Source organism: Hyperoodon ampullatus, assembly GCF_949752795.1.
Source record: "Hyperoodon ampullatus genome assembly, chromosome: 7".
In the NCBI taxonomy this organism is placed as follows: domain Eukaryota; kingdom Metazoa; phylum Chordata; class Mammalia; order Artiodactyla; family Ziphiidae; genus Hyperoodon; species Hyperoodon ampullatus.
This window is the reverse complement of record NC_136920.1, coordinates 44,044,174-44,065,489: the sequence shown is the minus strand read 5'-3', so window position 1 is coordinate 44,065,489 and position 21,316 is coordinate 44,044,174. Positions and strand designations below refer to the sequence as shown.

The window sequence follows — 21,316 nt, the reverse complement described above, 5'->3', positions numbered from 1 at the left end:
AAAAAATCTGTTGGACATAATTTGTGTAGGTCTATTTTTTAATTCTCCATTCTGTTCCCTGGAGCTATGTGAAGATTTTTAAAAAATATTTATTCATTTTGTTTATTTATTTTGGCTGTGTCGGGTCTTAGTTGCAGCACATGGGATCTTTAGTTGCAGCATGCAAGCTCTTTAGTTGTGGCTTGCGGGATCTTTTAGTTGCGGCTTGCGGGCTCTTAGTTGTGGCATGCGGGATCTAGTTCCCTGACCAGGAGTCAAACCCAGGCCCCCTGCATTGGGAGCATGGAGTCTTAACCACTGGACCACCAGGGAAGTCCCGTGAAGATATTTTAAGATATATTTAATACTAAGGAAAAGTGAAAATTCTAGAGTTGTAGTTAGCAAATATTTTCTGTAAAGATTCAGATAATAAATATTTTTGCCTTGGTAGTCTCTGTCAGCTCTGTTGTTGTCAGGCAAAAGCAGTCATAAATAGTACATAAATGAATGGGGGTGGCCGTGTTCCAATTAAACTTCACTTACAAAAATATGCAGCAGGTTGGATTTGGCCTATAGGCTATGGTTTTTGAGGGATGTTGCTTTTGCCAATCCTTCTTCTAAAGAAGAGAGTAATAACTGAGGTAAAAATCTCATTGTCCAGAAACTATTGGATATTTATAAAATACTGCTAAATTCCTTCTAGCCACTACCATGTTTCCCATGCTAATGGCCTTGTTATCATCTTAATCAATATTTCTCACATGAGTAATGTAAGGGACCATTTTAAAGGGAAAGCACTCTTGTATATTGCTAATGGTCATTTAAGTTACTCTTTACTGTGATATTACTTAAATATGTAAAAACACAGAAATAAGTATAATTTTCTTATGTATTTGTATAAGAAAAACTATGAAACAAATAAACTAACATTAAGAAAATTAATTTGGTGTAATGAAGGAATGCCTTGTTCAAAATAAATAATTTTCTGAGGTTGAAAATGGTACTGACTCTCTTAAACAAGGACTACTTTTAATTTGAAATGACTATGTGATGACTCAATTCTCCATAACTTTTGTCTGTGGAATTACTTTGAATACCTTGTTTAGTCAATACACTGATATCATTGGCCTTCACTTGGCACACCTCACTAGTTACATATAAATGGTCACATTCTTATTAGACTCTGACAATTAAAATCTCTTCCTTGTACTATTTTTATAAACACCAACTGGGTACTGAATTTATGAAGCCATTCTTATGTTTAAGATGGTTTTCACAAGATCCAGAGTATACTTACGTTAAATATCATATCATATAAATTAAATCATAAAGCTAAAAAATCTTATAGACAATAAGCCCCATAAAGACATAAAACATCATAAAACATTATTTGGGAAATGCTGATCTTGAATCTTTCTATGTAAAGCTGGCAGCACGGTCTTTCATGAAAATAATATCTGTCTAAACATATCTATAGGCTTTTGAAGAAATGGGTATATGTAATTTACCTACAGGTATTTGCTTTGGTATAATTAATTTATTCTGAAGGATTCACATGGAATCCTTGTCATCAGATTCTGAATTCTAATTAGTACTATAATGTTCTTCTGAGATATAACATAATGCATTTTGTGTTATTATTTAACAGGTATTCACTGAATATCTACTGTGCTAGTACCAGAAATGAAAATAAAATTAATGCTTGGTCCCTGCCCCAGAGCAGTTTATTAACCAGTTTAGAAAACAAGACATTCACATTAAATTTGTAACATCAGCAGCTAACATTTATCAACAGCTTACTATTTTTCACGTTCTATTCTAGGGTCTTTACATGTGTTAAATGATTTACTCATACATATAACCTTATAAGGTAGGTTCTGTTTACCTACCTTAAGTAACTAAAGGACAGCTAAAGTAACTAAAGGACAGAGAGTTAAAGTAACTTGCTCAAGATCCCACAGCTAATAATTGCTAAAGTTACCATTCAAACCAGGCAATCTGATTCAGTAGCCTGTGACTTTAATTCTTACTCAGTATTGTTTCCTCCAAAAGGAAATTAGTATCATCTGATTGGTCGATCAGAGCCAAGCTTTGAGTCAATTGATTCTACAGGTTGCATTTTACCATCTTACACCCCTTTGCCAATTCAGTTAGTACATGAACACAACCATTTTTGGAAATTATATATAATTGGGAAAATTATTTGGTCATTATTGTGGCCAAATTTGATTACACTTTTAGGAAAAAGCTCCACTACCTAAATATTTTCAATTTTCTTTTGGGAAGCTCCTTCAGAACGGCTGACCCTTTTTTGAACTGCCCTAGGTTGGACTGGTAAAGACATTGCTTTTAATGCAAAGATTTTATTTCCTGTCTGGCCATGTTGAAGCATAAAAAGAATCAGGAAAACAATGTATTACAATCAAATAAACCTACTAGAGTTGGAAGTTATTTGGCTTATATTGATATATTTTACAGACTGTTTCTATATTCAATTTTGACTGTTGACAATTTTAACATTCATGAATTAGTCCAATCAGGGTTAAGAGTAGTTTTTGTTTTTGATTTTCTTTTGTTTTGTAACTTCAAAACTAATATTAACAAAACAAAAAGACAACCTTCAGAAATGGGAGAAAATATTTACACAGGAAGCAACCGACAAGGGATTAATCTCCAAAATATACAAATAGCTCATGTAACTCAATATCAAAAAAAACCAAATAACTCAGTCAAAAAATGGGCAGAAAATCTAAATAGATATTTCTTCAAAGAAGACATACGGATGGCCAAAAAGCACTTGAAAAGATGCTCAACATCGTTAATTATTAGAGAAATGCAAATCAAAACTACAATGAGGTATCACCTCACTCCAGTCAGAATGGCCATCATCATAAAATCTACAAACAATAAATGCTGAAGAGGGTGTGGAGAAAAGGGAACCCTCCTACACTGATGGTGGAAATGTAAATTGGTACAGCCACTATGGAGAACAGTATAGAGTTTCCTTAAAAAACTAAAAATAGAACTACCATATGACCTAGCAATCCCACTCCTGGGCATATACCCAGATGAAGCCATAATTTGAAAAGGTACATGCACCCCCATGTTCATTGCAGCACTATTTACAATAGGACATGGAAGCAACTTAAATGTCCATCAACAGAGGAATGGATAAAGAAGATGTGGTACATATATGCAATGGGATATTACTCAGCCACAAAAAAGAACAAAATAATGCCATTTGCAACGACCTGGATGGACCTAGAGATTGTCATACTGAGTGAAGTAAGTCAGACACAGAAAAATATCATATGATATCGATTATATGTGGAATCTAAAAAAAAGTGTACAAAGGAAGTTATTCAGAAAACAGAAGTAGAGTCACAGATGTAGAAAACAAAATTATGGTTACTGGGGGGAAAGGGGGGAGGGATAAACTGGAAGACTGGGATTGACGTATATGCACTACTATATATAAAATAGATAACTAATAAGAACCTCTTGTATAGCATAGGAAATCTACTCAATACTCTATAATGGCCTATATGGGAAAAGAATCTAAGGAATAAAAAAAGAGTGGATATATGTATATGTATAACTGATTCACTTTGCTGTACACCTGAAACTAACACAACATTGTAAATCAACTATACTCCAATAAAAATTTTAAAAAAATAATAGAACTTAAATTTGATGAAATGTTTTTCACTAAGTGCATTTTTACTATTGAGTAAAAAATTATAAATATAAAACTTAGTTAACCCTTTTTAGTGCTGACCTGATAATTTGGGCTTTTTCTTCCTCTAATTCTGAGCCATTTAACTAACAACATATCACTATAATTTTATAATTGCTTGTCCCCATAACTACTAAACCATAGAAACCAAATGCTTATAGGGTGATATCTTAGTTACTCTAATAAAAGTTTTATAGTCTTATTTGTTGTGCCTATTTAATTGTTAATATAACAGTGAAGGTATACAAATATGATTTGTTTGGTTATGATTCTCAGAGAAGAAATGACATAGGTTTGGTCCTTTAAAGGAATTACTTATTTAGTCATTTTAAAACCAAAAAGAAAGGTAGCCTGGGGGCAGAAGGAATAATCAGAGTGATAAAATTAGAGGAGAAATAGAATGAATTTCAATAAAATGTGAATATTTATAACTGATATCTGTATGTTTACAGACTGAAGCTATATATCAAAGTTTTAATTACAATATGCATAAGTTAATGCATGTGAAATGAAATTATTTTGTTACATAGCTTAAGCAACAAGTGTTCAAAATGTTTATTGATTCTTTGCAATTTTAGTAATTTAATCAGCAGATTTTAGTGAAGGACTTTTTTTTTGATTCAGAGATACATTGTCTCCACATTTTAACATTTTGAAATTGAGGTACCTTGTATAATCCAAGGTTCATTTGCAGCCTCAATGCCAAAACTTGGTAAAGAAATAAGTTGCCATGTGGTCCACCCTGCCTGTGAACTTAACTCTGTAGGTGTAGGTGCTTATTTATCTAATTGTCTACTCAGCTAGGTTATTTGCAAATTTGTATCCAAACAGAAGATTGAATTTTAAATTAATTTGGAACCATAATTGAAGTCCAAAATTCATAAAAAATATTATATTAGGATGCAACATTGAAATGGAAAGTACTGGGTTCAAAAGAGCATAACACAGATCTGTAAGATGAAAACATTACAAATTGGGCAAATATTTCTTGCTGTAGCATTATCTGCATGTTTTTAAAGTATCAACCAAGTAATTTACAGTACCTAATGGGAGAGAAAATATAAAAGAAGATAAAGCTAAGTTTTATTTTGTCATTGAGACATTTAGAAAAGGATTTCTGGTTACCCTCCAGGCAATGCAATTAAAGATAGGAGAAATTGCCAAATCTCTTGGAACAGATCACAGAATTTTCAAAGCTAGGAAAGGTTGGTGTGATGATTCATACATCATGCAAATCTATTCCTCAGATACTGAGCATGTAACATTCAAAGCCTTCCAGCTGACTTCCAAGAGAAGCTGTTAACTTGTAGGGATACATAGTCCTGTAGGGAGAAAAGGAAACCTTGAATTTAACTAAATCGGAAATGCAGAGAAAATCTTGATATTCCTTGATATGTCAGAAATTATACAGTGAATCCTAAGTGAGATAAAGCAGTCAGGTTCATGAGCGTAGAATATAAAAAGCAATATTTCTGGGTTCTGTAACTGCATATGCCTGGAAGTGATTCAGGAGAAGCTTTGGATTCTGAATTATTATGAATATTTCTATATTCTCTAGGGATAGGAAGACATTTCACAACTAATGTCCAAAGACCTCTAGTCTATAAATAGGACACCTCTCTTGCCTCCCAAGTCAAGGTGGTAATTCCAACAATAAAAGGGAGAACTAGAGCAAAAGCTAAAGAGTGAGAAGGAGATGCTAAGAGAGAAGAATAAAATGAATAGAGGGCCTGCAGTACCTGAGAGTGATAGAGGAGCCAGCGAAAAGAGGCTGAAAGGAGGTAGACAGAGAGAAGGGAGGAAAACAAATGGAATGTAGTGTCATGAAAGCAAAGCAAAATTAATGTTTCAAGGAGGGGGTAATCAGTTGTTAAATGCTGCTGAGATGCTGAGTAGTGTGAAGGCAGAAACGTGTCCACAGAATTTAGTTATACAGTAAGTCCCCTATATACGAACAAGTTCCATTCTGAGAGCATGTTCGTTAAGTCCAATTTGTTCATAAGTCCAACAAAGTTAGCCTAGGTACCCAATTAACACAATCAGCTATATAGTACTGTATTGTGATAGGTTTATAATACTTTTCATACAAATAACTTAAAAACAGACACAAAAAATAAAGAAAACATTTTAAATTTTATAGTACAGTACCTTGAAAAGTACAGTACAACAACTGGCATACAGCTGCTGGCATCGAGTGAACAGACAAGGAGAGTTACTGACTGGAGGAGGGAGAGGAGGTAGGAGACGGTAGAGCTGAAGGACCATCGGCAATAGGAGACGGAGGCCAAGCTGCAATTTCAGTCATGCCTGATGGTGATGGCACAGGTTCTGGTTCCTTGCTGGATTCAATTCTACCTCCCCTCTTGAAAAAACGATCCAGTGATGTCTGGGTAGTAGCTCTTTTTTTCTCATCATAGATGACATGTTAGCCCTAGATTGCATTCTGAACAGCTGCTGCAACCTTCATGAACTGTTCCACGTTTGGGCCCTGTGCCTCAAAAACTAACAGTGCCTCCTCAAATAAAGAAAATCCCCTTGCCATTCCTGCATCGTGAATCTCTTGGGTTCTTTGGGTACTTCTTTTTCCTCTTGTCTCTCTTCGTCCTTTCTCTGGGTCTCCAATTTCATCAGGTCTTCATTAGTAAGCTCCTCATATTGCACAGCAACAGTACTGTACAGTAAAGTATACAAAAGCACAACCACTTGTAGAGGCTGCATGCACGTGACAATGTACTCCAGACACGTGAACTAACTTACGTGATCGGACATGCGAATGCACGTTCGCATCTTTGAAAGGTTGCAACTTGAATGTTCGTATGTAGGGGACTCACTGTAGAGAGCTAACTGAAACTTAAGGAAAGTGGTTTTCATGCGGTAATGTGGTAGAAGACAGATTAAATTGGTCTGATGAGTTAATGGAACAAAAAGTGCAGACTAAAATAACTTTTCTATTAAGTCTAAATGTGCGAAGTATATGAGCTGAAAGAGCATTGGAGGTAAAATTTTTTTTTTTTTTTTTTAACTTTTAGATGAAAGAATTTAAAGACAAATTTATAGAGGAATAGAGTAATTCATTGCAGTTCAAACTGCAGGTTATGACTCACTATTGTGTTGTAGCATTAATTTAGTGAGTGGTGACCAGCATTAATTTAAAAAAAAAGAAAAAATAAAATATCAGTGTATCATGCATAATAAGGTGATCTTACCTTGTAAAATTGTGTTTTTTTGATACAAATTGTCAACTGCAAACCACAGCGAGATATATTTTATATATTTATACATAATACTTATGTACATGATACTTATATACAGTGCATATGTTACATGTGATAAGTACATATATTACATATGTATAATGTGAATGTATTGGGTTGCAATGTAATACATATATTCCTTGTTGTGGGTCTTAGTAAAAAGAAAAAAAAAATACTCTGAAAGTGAAAGCATTAAATGTTAGCATAGATTCTGAAGAATGTGGGAGGAACTGGGACTCAGATTATATGAAGATTGGCCTTCAAGAAGAGGAGAGACATGCACCTTTTTGTATCAGGAAGGCAGGAGGAGAAGGTTGGTACACATGCAGGTTAATGACAGATTTGGCAGCAGAATATTCAAGGAATTCCTGTCTGATGGCTCGAATCATTTTCGTTAAGTACAATGCAATCATCTGCTAGAGTGAAGTGTATGGACAGGGTATCACAGCTTGTAAAGAATAAAGAACATATGAAATATTATAGAAATTAGATCAAGATGATTAGAGAATTATATTAAGATTGTGTATAGGTGAAGTTGTTGACTGAATTTATCAATCCATTTATGTACTGTCAATCCATTTATGAGTGCTTAGCTATCTGAGTATAGACATAGACGCAGGTAACAAAGATTGTTGGATTCAGGGTTCGAGCTTTTCTCATTGAAGGCTTTAAAAAGACAAATGGACAAGGGAGGTTAGTGCATTGGCACCAAAATTATTGAAGTAAAATATTGTAGAATCAAACAAAGGTATAAGGAGTTTGATATTTGGAAGAAGTGGAGAGGTCAGTGGAGCTGAAGGCTCAGAGACTGAAGAACAGTGAGAGTTGGGGCTCTGAGCAGGCAAATGGAAATTTTCATAAGAGAGTGAAATGTTTATAATTTTGAAAGTGGAAATTTTTTCAGTGATAAATTATAAGGAATTGGTGGAGATGATCTGAAATATACCATTAATGATAAGAAAGTTAGGGAACCATTAAAATACGATGTTGGATAAATTGTCCATGTGGACACTGAATTTCCTGAGATTATGGTAAGAATAAAGAAGGAAAGGAATACCCTGAGCAGGGTACCAAAATCTTTAGTGAATGAGATGAATTGGACAGGAGGTTGGTAGGTAAAAACAACAAAGAACGGGAGTTTTTAAAGGTGGCTGAAAGAGCTTCTGTAGAACAAGACAACAATGACAACTCAAGCCCCACTTCTAACCCATGAGAAGAAGTGGTTGCCTAAGAGTCCCAGCTCTGGATTCAGACTGCTTGGATTCCACTGCTGGCTCCATCTCTCTATACTTCTGTGACCTTGATTAATGTTACTTGATCTCTCTATGCCTCAGTTTCACATCTCTAAAATATGAATAAAATACTTACTTTATTGGATTGCTATAATAATTAAATGAAATAAGGTTATGAAATTTATTCATGAAATAAATCCATGTACAGAATAGGTGTAGTGCTGTACATAGGAAGTGCACAATAAATGCTTGCAATTATTATGGCTATTATTTTCTAGAATGTTGAACAATTTCTACTTGGGAGAGCTGCAGAAGTTTTCTCAGTAGTCATCCATTTTCAGTTAAAGTAATATTTGGGGAAGCTGGTAGGATAGTAGGGACTTGCTGGTTCTATGGAGAGTGTCCCAGAAAGCCCAATGTGATTGTTTTGGAGGAAAAATAAGTGTGAGTAGGGTGGCACGTGAGGAAACAGACATACTGAGAATCATACAGATGAGAATAGAGCTAGGGATAGCTTAAAGATCTTGTGGCTTCACAGATACAATATGAAGTCACAGTCACTGCCACAGTGGCACACCATTCACATAGACTCTACTACACAGAAGCTGTGGTAGAAAGCAGGGATATGAGGCATTTAGTGAATTTAGTACCAATAGTCTTTTGAGGAAGGAAAGATATTTTGGCCTTACAGAATTCACGACTTGTGGTCTGGAAGAGAGGTCTTGTAAATGTGGGGTGAGGTGAGATATTTTCTTTCCTCCTGGAGTCATCAGCTACAATGAGAACAACTGTGACTTGGAACTATGGATAAATGAGCACAAGCCACATGGTCTGTCACGGAAAGAGGGCATGTACTTTGGCCATAATTTCCATACATATTCAGTTGGTATAGCTATCCATCACCCTAATCACTATTGTTTCTCTATTTCCATAGAGGTTATTACCATTATCTTAAACTACTACTTGTTTACTTTTATGTTTGCTTATTTACTTGAATTTGAAGTAACAAAAAGCAATGATTCTCTCTTGTTTACCATAACATCTACCGTACCTAGACAGCCACCATTATTTCTTAAATGGAGAAGATCCTCCATTCCTTTCAATCCAGGTAACTTATATAATTCTGAGGATGATATACCTCAGTCTAATATGTGAAGTTACTTTGCCTTATAAAATTTCATATTGCTGTTAAGTGCCTACTACTTGGTGTAATTTCCCATTTTGAATTTGTCTTTCTTATGATACAAAAAGTGACATCATGATGAGTGATTAAGCACCGACTCATGGTTATGTTGTATAATCATATAAATAATTATATTCTGTCTAAATTTAGAACTATTTTCTGTGAAACTTCATACATTTTGTTCTTTTTATTAAGTCCTCTGCAAGGAAGAACAGTTGGCTCATCCAAATGTTCTTTACTTGAAAAGTGCTATACTTGAAAAGAGGGAGAGGAAGTATGACAACTTACTGATGCTTTCCTCACTAAATTGGTCTCTGCTCTGTAACAGTCCTCCTTAGTTTCCCCTCATGGCCCTCAAAATGAATTAAAATTCATTTCAGGACTGGAAAAATCCAGTAGTTTCATGAAGAATTGAGAATCTATAGCATTTATTTTTTTTCTGAGAGTAAATTATCAACTGGAAACCTTTCCTCAGTGCAAATTAATAAACATTTCAGAAAGCACACTTTTCTGAATAATGATAAAGTGGTACCTTCATATAGATATTGTTTTGACAACCCTAAGGGATTGCAGGTGTTTTTTGATAGTAAAGATCATATTTAGCATTTTGAAATTAAGCATCTGCTAAGATACTTCTTTATGATTCACATTTTGCAATAGGATTATAATGAATATTAACAATTCCTATATTTTGTCTTATACTCTGCTCCATTTCAGTCTACTTTGTTGAGGTTCCTTAAGACTTGATCTGGGTCCTGTTAAGTTCTCTGTCTGCACTCACCCCATTACCTGTTCTAATTTCAATATACATATATAGATAGATATATGTATACATATACATACACCATTCATACCTCTATCCTAAGATTCAATATCCAATTGTCTTCCTGACATATCCACTAAAAACGCCCTAAGTTGTCTCAAATTTAACAAGTACAAGAATGAATTTATTGATTTCCTCGTTCACCAAATCCAGTTTAAGTCTTTTTCTTTCACTGTTTAGCATCACCATCCATTCATACTGTCTCATAAGGCAAAGTCTGAAGTATTTTTCTTCATTATTTCCATCTATTCCATTAGGAAGTCCAGTCAAATCTACTTCAAAGATATTTTACAGTGTGCCCTCTTCTCTCTTTCTCCTTCCACCCATCTATATCAAGTCACCATTATCTATTTCTAGATTACAGTTGACTCTTGACAACTCGGAGGTTAGGGTCTCCAATCCTCTGCACAGTAGAAAATCCAAGTGTAACTTTCCAGTCGGCCCTTTGTATCCATATGTTGCATCTGAGATTCAGCGAACCACAGATTTTGTAGTACTGTAGTTAGTACGTATTTATTGCAAAAAAAAATTCACATCAAAATATACCTGTGCAGTTGAAACCCAGTTGTTCAAGGGTCATCTCTACTTCAAGTGTCTCCTAACTGCATTGACTTCAGTTTTAGTCAAGCTCTCCTTCCCAGAGAAAGATCACTTTTCTTTTCCAATTATTTGCTCTAGTAAAATAGAACTACCATACGACTCAGCAATCCCACTACTGGGCATATACCCTGAGAAAACCATAATTCAAAAAGAGTCATGTACCACAATGTTCATTGCAGCACTATTTACAATAGCCAGGAGATGGAAACAACCTAAGTGTCCATCGACAGATGAATCGATAAAGAAGATGTGGCACATATATACAATGGAATATTACTCAGCCATAAAAAAAATGAAATTGAGTTATTTATTTCAATAAATAAGTGAGGTGGATGGACCTAGAGTCTGTCATACAGAGTGAAGTAAGTCAGAAAGAGGAAAACAAATACTGTATGCTTTATATGGAATCTAAAAAACCAAACAAAACAAAAAAACCAAAGCAAATGGTTCTGAAGAACTGAGGGGCAGGACAGGAATAAAGACACAGACGTAGAGAATGGACTTGAGGACATGGGGAGGGGGAAGGATAAGCTGAGACGAAGTGAGAGAGTGACATGGACATATATACACTACCAAACGTAAAATAGATAGCTAATGGGAAGCAGCCGCATAGCACAGGGAGTTCACCTCAGTGCTTTGTGACCACCTAGAGGGTTGGGATAGGGAGGGTGGGAGGAGGGAGATGCTAGAGGGAGGAGATATGGGAATATATGTATATGTATAGCTGATTCACTTGTTATACAGCAGAAACTAACATACCATTGTAAAGCAATTATACTCCAATAAAGATGTCAAAAAAAAGTTACCAATAAGTAAATTAAAAAAAAATCCATGGTAGGGCTCTCATGAGCCTGGCCCATATCGTATGGGCGTCTCAGATCCAAGTACTGTATCAGAGGGAAATATTGCTCCTGTTTGTCACTAGTAGCTTTTTGGAATTCTGGTTCAAGTAGGGTAAAACCCACCCAATCCACAGGAACAGAGGGAAGGGAAAGATCATCATTCCCTAAAGGAACATCATGGCACTATTTCTAAGAGATGAGAAAATGGATTTTGGGAAAACAATACATGTCCACCACTTCCACTGTTGCCCTCCAATCATACATTCTCCACATATTTTTAAAACTTGGGTTCCATTATTTCACTACTGTTTAAAACTCATTCATGGTTCTTATTGCATTTAGAATATATTTCCAGCACCCTTTAATGGCTATAAGACTGTATGATATTGGGAACCTGTTCACTATTCAGTCTCATCCCATGCCACTTTCTCCCTCACCCACTTACACTCTTAGATGAAAGTTCTTTTTAAGGCAAAATTATTTTCCCACCTTAGGGCAGTTGCGCTTGCTGTACTCTCTTCCTGGAGATATCTTGTGCTTATTCTTGCTATCCTATTACTTTATATCCTTCATGTCACAGTTCAAATGTCACTTCTCTAGAGAGGCTCTCTCTGCCTACTCACTCCCACACTCTTAATTCTATTATAGAGTCTATTTCTTTCTTTCTTATGCTTCTCACAAGCTCTAAACATTAGTTGCTATTGCATATCTTCCTAAATGAAATATAAGCTCCATGAGGAGAGGAGCTATATTACTTTAAAAAAAATAAACTTATTTATTTATTTTTGTCTGCGTTGGGTCTTCGTTGCTACGTGTGGGCTTTCTCTAGTTGCGGCGAGTGGGGGCTATTCCTCGTTGTGGTGAGCGTGCTTTGCATTGCGGTGGCTTCTTTTTGTTGCATGGGTTCTAGGCGCATGGGCTTCAGTAGTTGTGGCACGTGAGCTCAGTAGTTATGGCTCATGGGCTCAGTAGTTGTGGCTCGTGGGCTATAGAGCGCAGGCTCAGTAGTTGTGGCACACAGGCTTAGTTGCTCTGCAGCATGTGGGAGCTTCCTGGACCAGAGCTTGAACTCATGTCCCCTGCATTGGCAGGCGGATTCTTAACCAGTGTGCCACTAGGGAAGTCCCTATATTACTGTTTTTTTCAAACTCAGAACTTACCAAAATCTCTCTGGGTCAATATTGTCTGAATCACTAAATCTCTAAGGGCTATTTATGTCATTGTTCATTTTTTATATTTACTTACACATACCTGGGTGCCTGCAATGTTGTGTAATATTTGTAATATCTAGTTGCTTTACTATTAATGTTTACAATGCTTATTCTATATCAGTATTAACAAAGTTCCTTAGTCAGTTACTCAAAATAATTATTTTACTGTCTTTAAAATATACCCTTTAAAATATATATTACTCATCTCTCCCTCCCTGAACTACTACATTATATTACATTCCTTCCCTGCAACCATAAAGATCTAATTTTATCCGTTTTAAAATCAATACATCCTCCAGTTGTGGTGTTGTGTAAGCTTTATTTTTTCTGGTTTCTTTACATTTTCAATACCTTGCATGGTCTGAATAGTCATGTTTAGAGTCTAGACCATAATTCATGAAAATGTAAGATAAAGTGATAGGATATTTTTAAAATATCAAATATAGAAGGAACAGAATACAAATGTTTCCATTTGTACTTTGGAATAAATTCAACTAAGAAGGGCATAAACTAGCAGTATTCAGTGTATATACAACATCTGTAAATATGTCAGGAAGAAGAGGCTAGTGATATTTTTAACTGGACCAAACAGCACAATAATAGTCATATAAGACTCTGTCCATTCCTTTTGTAAGACATAAGACTTTATCACTCACTTTTGGAGTATAGAGAATATAATTTTTGTTACGTGGTAATATAATTATTAATGAAAATTAAAAAATAAAATCCTTTTAAATGAGGATTAAGGAACATACCTGGCATTAAACACTTTTAATGATAAATCAGAGTATAAATTACTTTTTAGAAGTGGGTGTATGTATCTATTTATAGTTTTTGACTTAAAATTTAATGTGAGGGGCTTCCCTGGTGGTGCAGTGGTTGAGTCCGCCTGCCGATGCAGGGGACACTGGTTCATGCCCTGGTCCGGGAAGATCCCACATGCCACGGAGTGGCTGGGCCCGTGAGCCATGGCTGCTGAGACTGCACGTCCGGAGCCTTTGCTCCGCAATGGGAGAGGCCACAGCAGTGAGAGGCCTGCGTACCGCAAAAAAAAAAAAAAAAAAAAAAAAAAAAAAAAAAAAAAAAATTTAATGTGAAAGCTATTACTGTAATGTAAAATATAGAGCTGTTATTAACATCTGTATGATCTATATTTCTCAGTTGGAAACCAAATTGTTGTCAGGGACTATGCAACAGACATATGGAAAAAGTCTGGTAGCACAATCCTGTGGAAGAATCAATAACCAGTATTTTCAACAAGGTACCAAGAACTCTTGCAGGGATGCAGTCAAGCACAGGAATTAAGGGAACTGACAGGCATTGTGGGAAAAAAAAAGGTATTCAACTTCACTGACAATAAAAATAGCTTTTGTATGGCAGATTTTGTCCAGGCAATTTTTAAAATACCTTTCCACTCCTTCCAAAAACAGTTGGATATTTGTTAGGAGGCAAATCACCTGTCTGTAGTCATTATACCGGATCCTTACAGTTCATAGAACTGTGCTTAAGATGTTTCAGATCTTATCAGTAGCTTAATACTACAGGCCTTCATCTGATGATTGTAAGGGATCTCAAAGATAAAATAATATTTTAAAGTTACCAGGGTTTATTTTTTAGAGCAGTTTTAGGTCTATAGAAAAACTGAGCAGAAATTATAGAGAGCTCTCATATAGCTCCTCTCCTCCTGCACAGTTTCCCCTATTATTATATTTCATTATTTTTAATGCTTCCTTAATTATTGTACCAGAGAACCTGCAGGATTTTAATAAGATCTCCATAAATAAAATTTATTCCAAGCATCTCTAGATCTACAAATTTTAGAGTAATGGTTGAAAGTATGGTCTTCAGTATGAAATAGTTGCATTTTTGATAAAATTCTGGTTCTGTTGCTTTCTAGCTATGGGATCTTGACTAAGTTCCTTAAGTCTTTTGAGACTCAAATCCATTGTCTGTAATGTAGGAATAGCAATATCTACCTCATGAGGTTGATGTGGGAATTAAATTAGATTGTGACACAAAATCTATCATAATAAAGAGTGGGTGTATTCTTATTACAAATGAATAAATGTCTCTCTCTCTCTTTTTTTAACAAGTAATGGTATGGAACTTCAGGAACGTTTAAGGAAAAATTTAAGGAAACATAATTTATGGCAAAAAGGAAAAGTACAATAATGTAGTACAAAAGAAAAATCACAGGCTTTGGAATGAAACTTTGAAACTGGGTGACTTTGAAAAAGTAGTTTAAATTTCCTGATTCTCTATTTTTTCAACTTAAAAATGGAAATATTTTTACTTATATTTTCGCTTGAGAATTAAATGAGATAATATATGTATAGTATCTTCCAAAGTGTATTTAACATAACTGGACAAAGTATATGATTATATCTCTATAAGGAACATGCATATGTAATCTTTTCAGATTGTGTGAGATAATAAAATGTAAATATGGTAAGTGTGAGCTATTACATGTACTTTATTTGGATATTCAATAAAGCTTTTGATAAGTTTCTATACCAAGAGCTACATAAATATAAAACTCCTAACAGATTTCTAGTTTTGATTTTATTATAAATGACTTTACCAAGACATTACAGGTAAACAGAAATAGCCAGAACTCCACATGGACAGTTGTGTTGTCATATACCCTCACCCTTTTCACTCTAAATTCAAATGGCTGCACAGTTCGCACAGTTCTCAAATGTGATCTTGGGTTAGTTTCCTACCTTTCTATGTTTTCATAACTCAAATATAAATATTTATTATGACAACAACTTAATAAAGTAATTATGTTTGTAAATATGTTTGTGTGTGTATGTACATACAAAGCTTTGGCATGACACCTGAAAGGCAAACAACTAAGCTAACAAACACAGTATAGAATGTTGTTGGAAGTAAAGAGATTAAGGTTCTCTTCTCCTTTATAGTGGAAGGTTTTTCTTTTGTCCTTTGCATTTGGAGTGTTAATACCAAGCATGTGTTCTGTTTGGGAAGCCCTCCACTTGGAAAAGTCAAACAGATCTATATGGTAGGCCAAGAGTAAAGGAGATATGGAATGAATTTGTGGAGATGACCTTGTCTAGGATTTAAGAGTGAGAGTTGACAATGTTATTGTGTTTTCAGGAGAAGAGAGTAGACAGAGTTTTTGAGCAGAGGCTTAGCTAAGGATTAAGAATATACTTAAAGGTGGTATCTCTGACATCATATTTCTCGGGAACTTTTAGCGTAGTCTTTGGACAGTAGGAGACACATATCCCAGGAGGCTGATATTTGAAGGAAATAAATTCCTGGCTAATGATTAACAAAGCACTTGTTTGTTTTTCCCCACAAGGGATTCAAAGTACAGTCGACCCTTGAACAACATGAGTTTGAACTGCACAGTCCACTTATATGCAGGTTTTTTTCAAGAGTAAAAATAATAGTACTACATGATCCATGGTTGGTTGAATCCTTGGATATGAAATAACAGAGAATAGGGAAGGCCTACATATATTATTTTAAGATTTTTGACCGTGCAGAGGGTCGGTGCTCTTAGCCCCAGCATTGTTCAAGGGTCAACTGTACTTTAATATTTTTAATGACAATATTTGATAATATATGTTGGTTTTGTTTTGTTTGCTTTACAAACAGCACTAAGTGATGAAGTAGTGTAAAATCTAAGTTCTGAGAGACTTAGAGGCAAATAAAGACATTAAGTTTTAGGTAAATTAGGATCTTGTCCAAAATCTTACAATCCTTAGTGACCAGAGCATGGACTGGAACCCAGGTTTTCCAGCCAACTGCTCTTATCAAGACACCATGCTGAAGTAGTATGTGGGGTTCTATGTTATTAAGTGCAGAAATACATTTAGACAAAAATGCTCCAAACAATATCTATGAGCAATAAATATTAAGATTTAAGTAAGCATTAAATTTTCAAAAGGAATCTTTTACAAGTGCTGATAACATTTGAAGAGTGATTACTCATAGTTGCTTTGTGGTGGATCTGTCTTTGCAGGACTTGGAAGATGATCATGGGGAAATTACTACATGAAGAGGTTTAGTGGTTTAGGCCCTCAGCTTGTCTTTTCATCAGGCTAAAAGTTCCTCTCCTTTTCTTTCTGGAAGCTACACATTAAAAGATATAGCTCTGAATCATTCTAAGAAGAAAATCTTTTTCTATTTTCCAATCATTTCAGCTATTTGATAGTATTTTTAAAAATAAGGACTTCCCTGGAGGTCCAGTGGTTAAAACTATATGCTTCCACTGCAGAGGCATGGTTCCATCGCTGATCGGAAAACTAAGATCACATGTGTGTGGACAAAAAAAAAAAAAAAAGAAACAAAATTTTTTTTAAAATACCTATTTAATGAGTTGCACAATTTCTTCAATACTGAACATTTTTTGCAATATCTGACAAAAATGTAAAATTCAAGGTGTTTATACATTTAAAATATGTACAGCATGATTTTATAAAAGTCTAATATTTGTTTAGTTATGTAGAAATTGATAAATACATGAGGAAAGGAAGTGAACCATAAACTCATTGACAAATCATGAAAAATTACTGTTTCACGTCAGTGCATATTACCCAGAATATGTTTTTTAAATTTCTTAAAGACAATCCTGCAGCGTGTGGAACAAAAACCACATTCACAGAAATATAGACAAGATGAAAAGGCAGAGCACTGTGTACCAGATGAAGGAACAAGATAAAACCCCAGAAAAACGACTAAATGAAGTGGAGATAGGCAACCTTCCAGAAAAAGAATTGAGTATAATGATAGTGAACATGATCCAGGACCTCAGAAAAAGAATGGAGGCAAAGATCGAGAAGATGCAAGAAATGTTTAACAAAGACCTAGAAGAATTAAAGAACAAACAAACAGAGATGAATAATACAATAACTGAAATGAAAACTACACTGGAACGAATCAATAGCAGAATAACTGAGGCAGAAGAACGGATAAGTGACCTGGAAGACAGAATGATGGAATTCACTGCTGTGGAACAGACTAAAGAAAGAAGAATGAAAAGAAATGAAGACAGCCTAAGAGACCTCTGGGACAACATTAAACGCAACAACATTCCCATTATAGGGGTCCCAGAAGGAGAAGAAAGAGAGAAAGGACCCGAGAAAATATTTGAAGAGATTATAGTCAAAAAATTCCCCAACATGGGAAAGTAAAGAGCCACCCAAGTACAGGAAGCGCAGAGAGTCCCATACAGGATAAACCCAAGGAGAAACACGCCGAGACACATAGTAATCAAATTGACAAAAATTAAAGGCAAAGAAAAATTATTCAAAACAACAAGGGAAAAATGACAAATCATATACAAGGAAACTCCCATAAGGTTAACAGCTGATTTCTCAGCAGAAACTGTACAAGCCAGAAAGGAGGGGCATGATATACTTAAAGTGATGAAAGGGAAGAAGCTACAATCAAGATTACTATTCCCAGCAAGGATATCATTCAGATTCAAAAGAGAAATCAAAAGCTTTACAGACAGGCAAAAGCTAAGAGATTTCAGGACCAACAAACCAGCTCTACAACAAATGCTAAAGGAATTTCTCTAAATGGGAAGCACAAGAGAAGAAAAGGATCTACAAAAACAAGTCCAAAACAATTAAGAAAATGGTCATGGGAATATACATATTGATAATTACCTTAAACGTGAATGGATTAAATGCTCCAACCAAAAGCACAGGCTTGCTGAATGGATACAAAAACAAGACCCATCTATATGCTGTCTAAAAGAGACCCACTTCAGACTTAGGGACACATACAGACTGAAAGTGAGGGGATGGAAAAAGATATTCCATGCAAATGGAAATCAAAAGAAAGCTGGAGTAGTTATACTCATATCAGATAAAATAGACTTTAAAATAAAGAATGTTACAAGAGACAAGGAAGGACACTACATAATGATCACGGGAACAATCCAAGAAGAAGATATAACAATTATAAATTTATATGCACCCAACATAGGAGCATCTCAATACATAAGGCAATTGCTAAGAGTTATAAAAGAGGATATCAACAGTAATACAATAATAGTGGGGGACTTTAACACCCCACTTACACCAATGGACAGATCATCCAAAATGAAAATAAATAAGGAAACAGAAGCTTTAAATGACACAATAGACCAGATATATTTAATTGATATTTATAAGACATTCCATCCAAAAACAGCAGATTACACTTTCTTCTCAAGTGTGCATGGAACATTCTCCAGCATAGATCACATCTTGGGTCACAAATCAAGCCACAGTAAATTTAAGAAAATTGAAATCATATCAAGAATCTTTTCTGACCACAACTCTATGAGATTAGAAACAATTACAGGGGAAAAAATGTAAAAAAACACAAACACATGGAGGCTAAACAGTACATTACTAAATAATCAAGAGATCACTGAAGAAATCAAACAGGAAATCAAAAGAAACCTAGAGACAAATGACAATGAAAACACGACGATCCAAAACCTATGGGGTGCTGCAAAAGCATTTCTAAGAGGGAAGTTTATAGCTATACAAGCCTACCTCAAGAAACAAGAAAAATCTCAAGTAAACAATCAAACCTTACACCTAAAGGAGCTAGAGAAAGAAGAACAAACAAAACCTAAAGTTAGCAGAAGGAAATAAATCATAAACATGAGAGCAGAAATAAATGAAATAGAAACAAAGAAAACAGTAGCAAAGATCAATAAAACTAAAAGCTAGTTCTTTGAGAAGATAAACAAAATTGATAAACCATTAGCCAGACTCATCAAGAAAAAGAGGGAGAGGGCTCAAATCAATAAAATTAGAAATGAAAAAGGAGAAGTTACAACAGATACCGCAGAAATACAAAGCATCCTAAGAGACTACTACAAGCAACTCTATGCAAATAAAATGGACAACCTGGAAGAAATGGACAAATTCGTAGAAAGGTATAACCTCCCAAGACTGAAGCAGGAAGAAACAGAAAATATGAACAGACCAATCACAAAGAATGAAGTTGAGACTGATTAAAAATCTTCTAACAAACAAAAGTCTAAGACCAGATGGCTTCACAGGTGAATTCTATGGAACATTTAGAGAACAGCTAACACCGATCCTTCTCAAAGTCTTCCAAGAAATTACAGAGGAATGAACACTCTCAAACTCATTCTATGAGGCCACAATCACCCTGATACCAAAACCAGACATAGATACTACAAAAAAAAATTACAGACCAATATGACTGATGAATATAGATGCAAAAATCCTCAACAAAATACTAGCAAACAGAATCCAATAGCCCATTAAAAGGATTGTACACCATGATCAAGTGGGATATTTCCCAGTGATGCAAGGATTCTTCAATATACACAAATCAATCAATGTGATACACCATATTAAGAAAATTGAAGAAGAAAAACCATATGATCATCTCAATAGATGCAGAAGAAGCTACTGACAAAATTCAACATCAGTTTATGATAAAAACTCTTCAGAAAGTGAGCATAGAGGGAACCTACCTCAACATAATAAAGGCCATATATGAAAAATCCACAGCAAACATCATTCTCAGTGGTGAAAAACTGAAAGCATTTCCTCTAAAATCAGGAGCAAGACAAGGATGTCCACTCTCACCACTATTATTCAACATAGTTTTGGGAGTCCTAGCCATGGTAATCAGAGAAGAAAAATAAATAAAAGCAATACAAATTTAAAAGAAGAAATAAAACTGTCACTGTTTGCAGATAACATGATACTATACATAGAGAATCCTAAAAATGCCACCAGAAAACTACTAGAGCTAATCAGTGTATTTGGTAAAGTTGCAGGATACAAAATTAACACACAGAAATCTCTTCAATTCCTATACACTAATGATGAAAATTCTGAAAAAGAAATTAAGGAAACACTCCCATTTACCATTGAAACAAAAATAATAAAATACCTAGGAATAAACCTACCTAGGTTAAAAAAAGACCTGTATGCAGAAAACTATAAGACACTGATGAAAGGAATTAAAGATGATACCAACAGATGAAGAGATATACCATGTTCTTGCATTGGAAGAATCAATACTGTGAAAATGACTATACTACCCAAAGCAATCTACAGATTCAATGAAATCCCTATCAAATTACCAATGGCATTTTTTTACAGAACTAGAACAAATCATTTAAAATTTGTATGGAGACACACAAGACCCCAAATATCCAAAGAAGTCTTGAGGGAGAGAAACGGAGCTGGAGGAATCAGACTCCCTGGCTTCAGACTATACTACAAAGCTACAGTAATCAAGACAATATGGTACTGGCACAAAAACAGAAACATAGATCAATGGAACAAGATAGAAAGCCCAGAGACAAACCCACTCACCTATGTAAACTAATCTATGACAAAGGAGGCAAGGATATACAATGCAGAAAAGAGAGTCTCTTCCATATGTGGCACTGGGAAAACTTGTCAGCTACATATAAAAGAATGAAATTAGAACAC

General features: G+C 35.0%; 1 protein-coding gene across 1 annotated transcript in view; it reads left to right on the top strand.

The window, feature by feature from the left end:
* The window catches only part of LOC307055869 (uncharacterized protein), a 41,536-nt gene extending 23,336 nt beyond the window's left edge, over nt 1–18,200 (top strand). Inside the window, exon 2 of the mRNA XM_079708153.1 lies at nt 17,458–18,200. Within this exon, the coding sequence (XP_079564279.1) occupies nt 17,458–18,025 (568 nt within the window). The 3' untranslated portion in view covers nt 18,026–18,200. The remainder of the gene's footprint in view (nt 1–17,457) is intronic.
* The last annotated feature ends 3,116 nt before the right edge of the window (nt 18,201–21,316 follow it).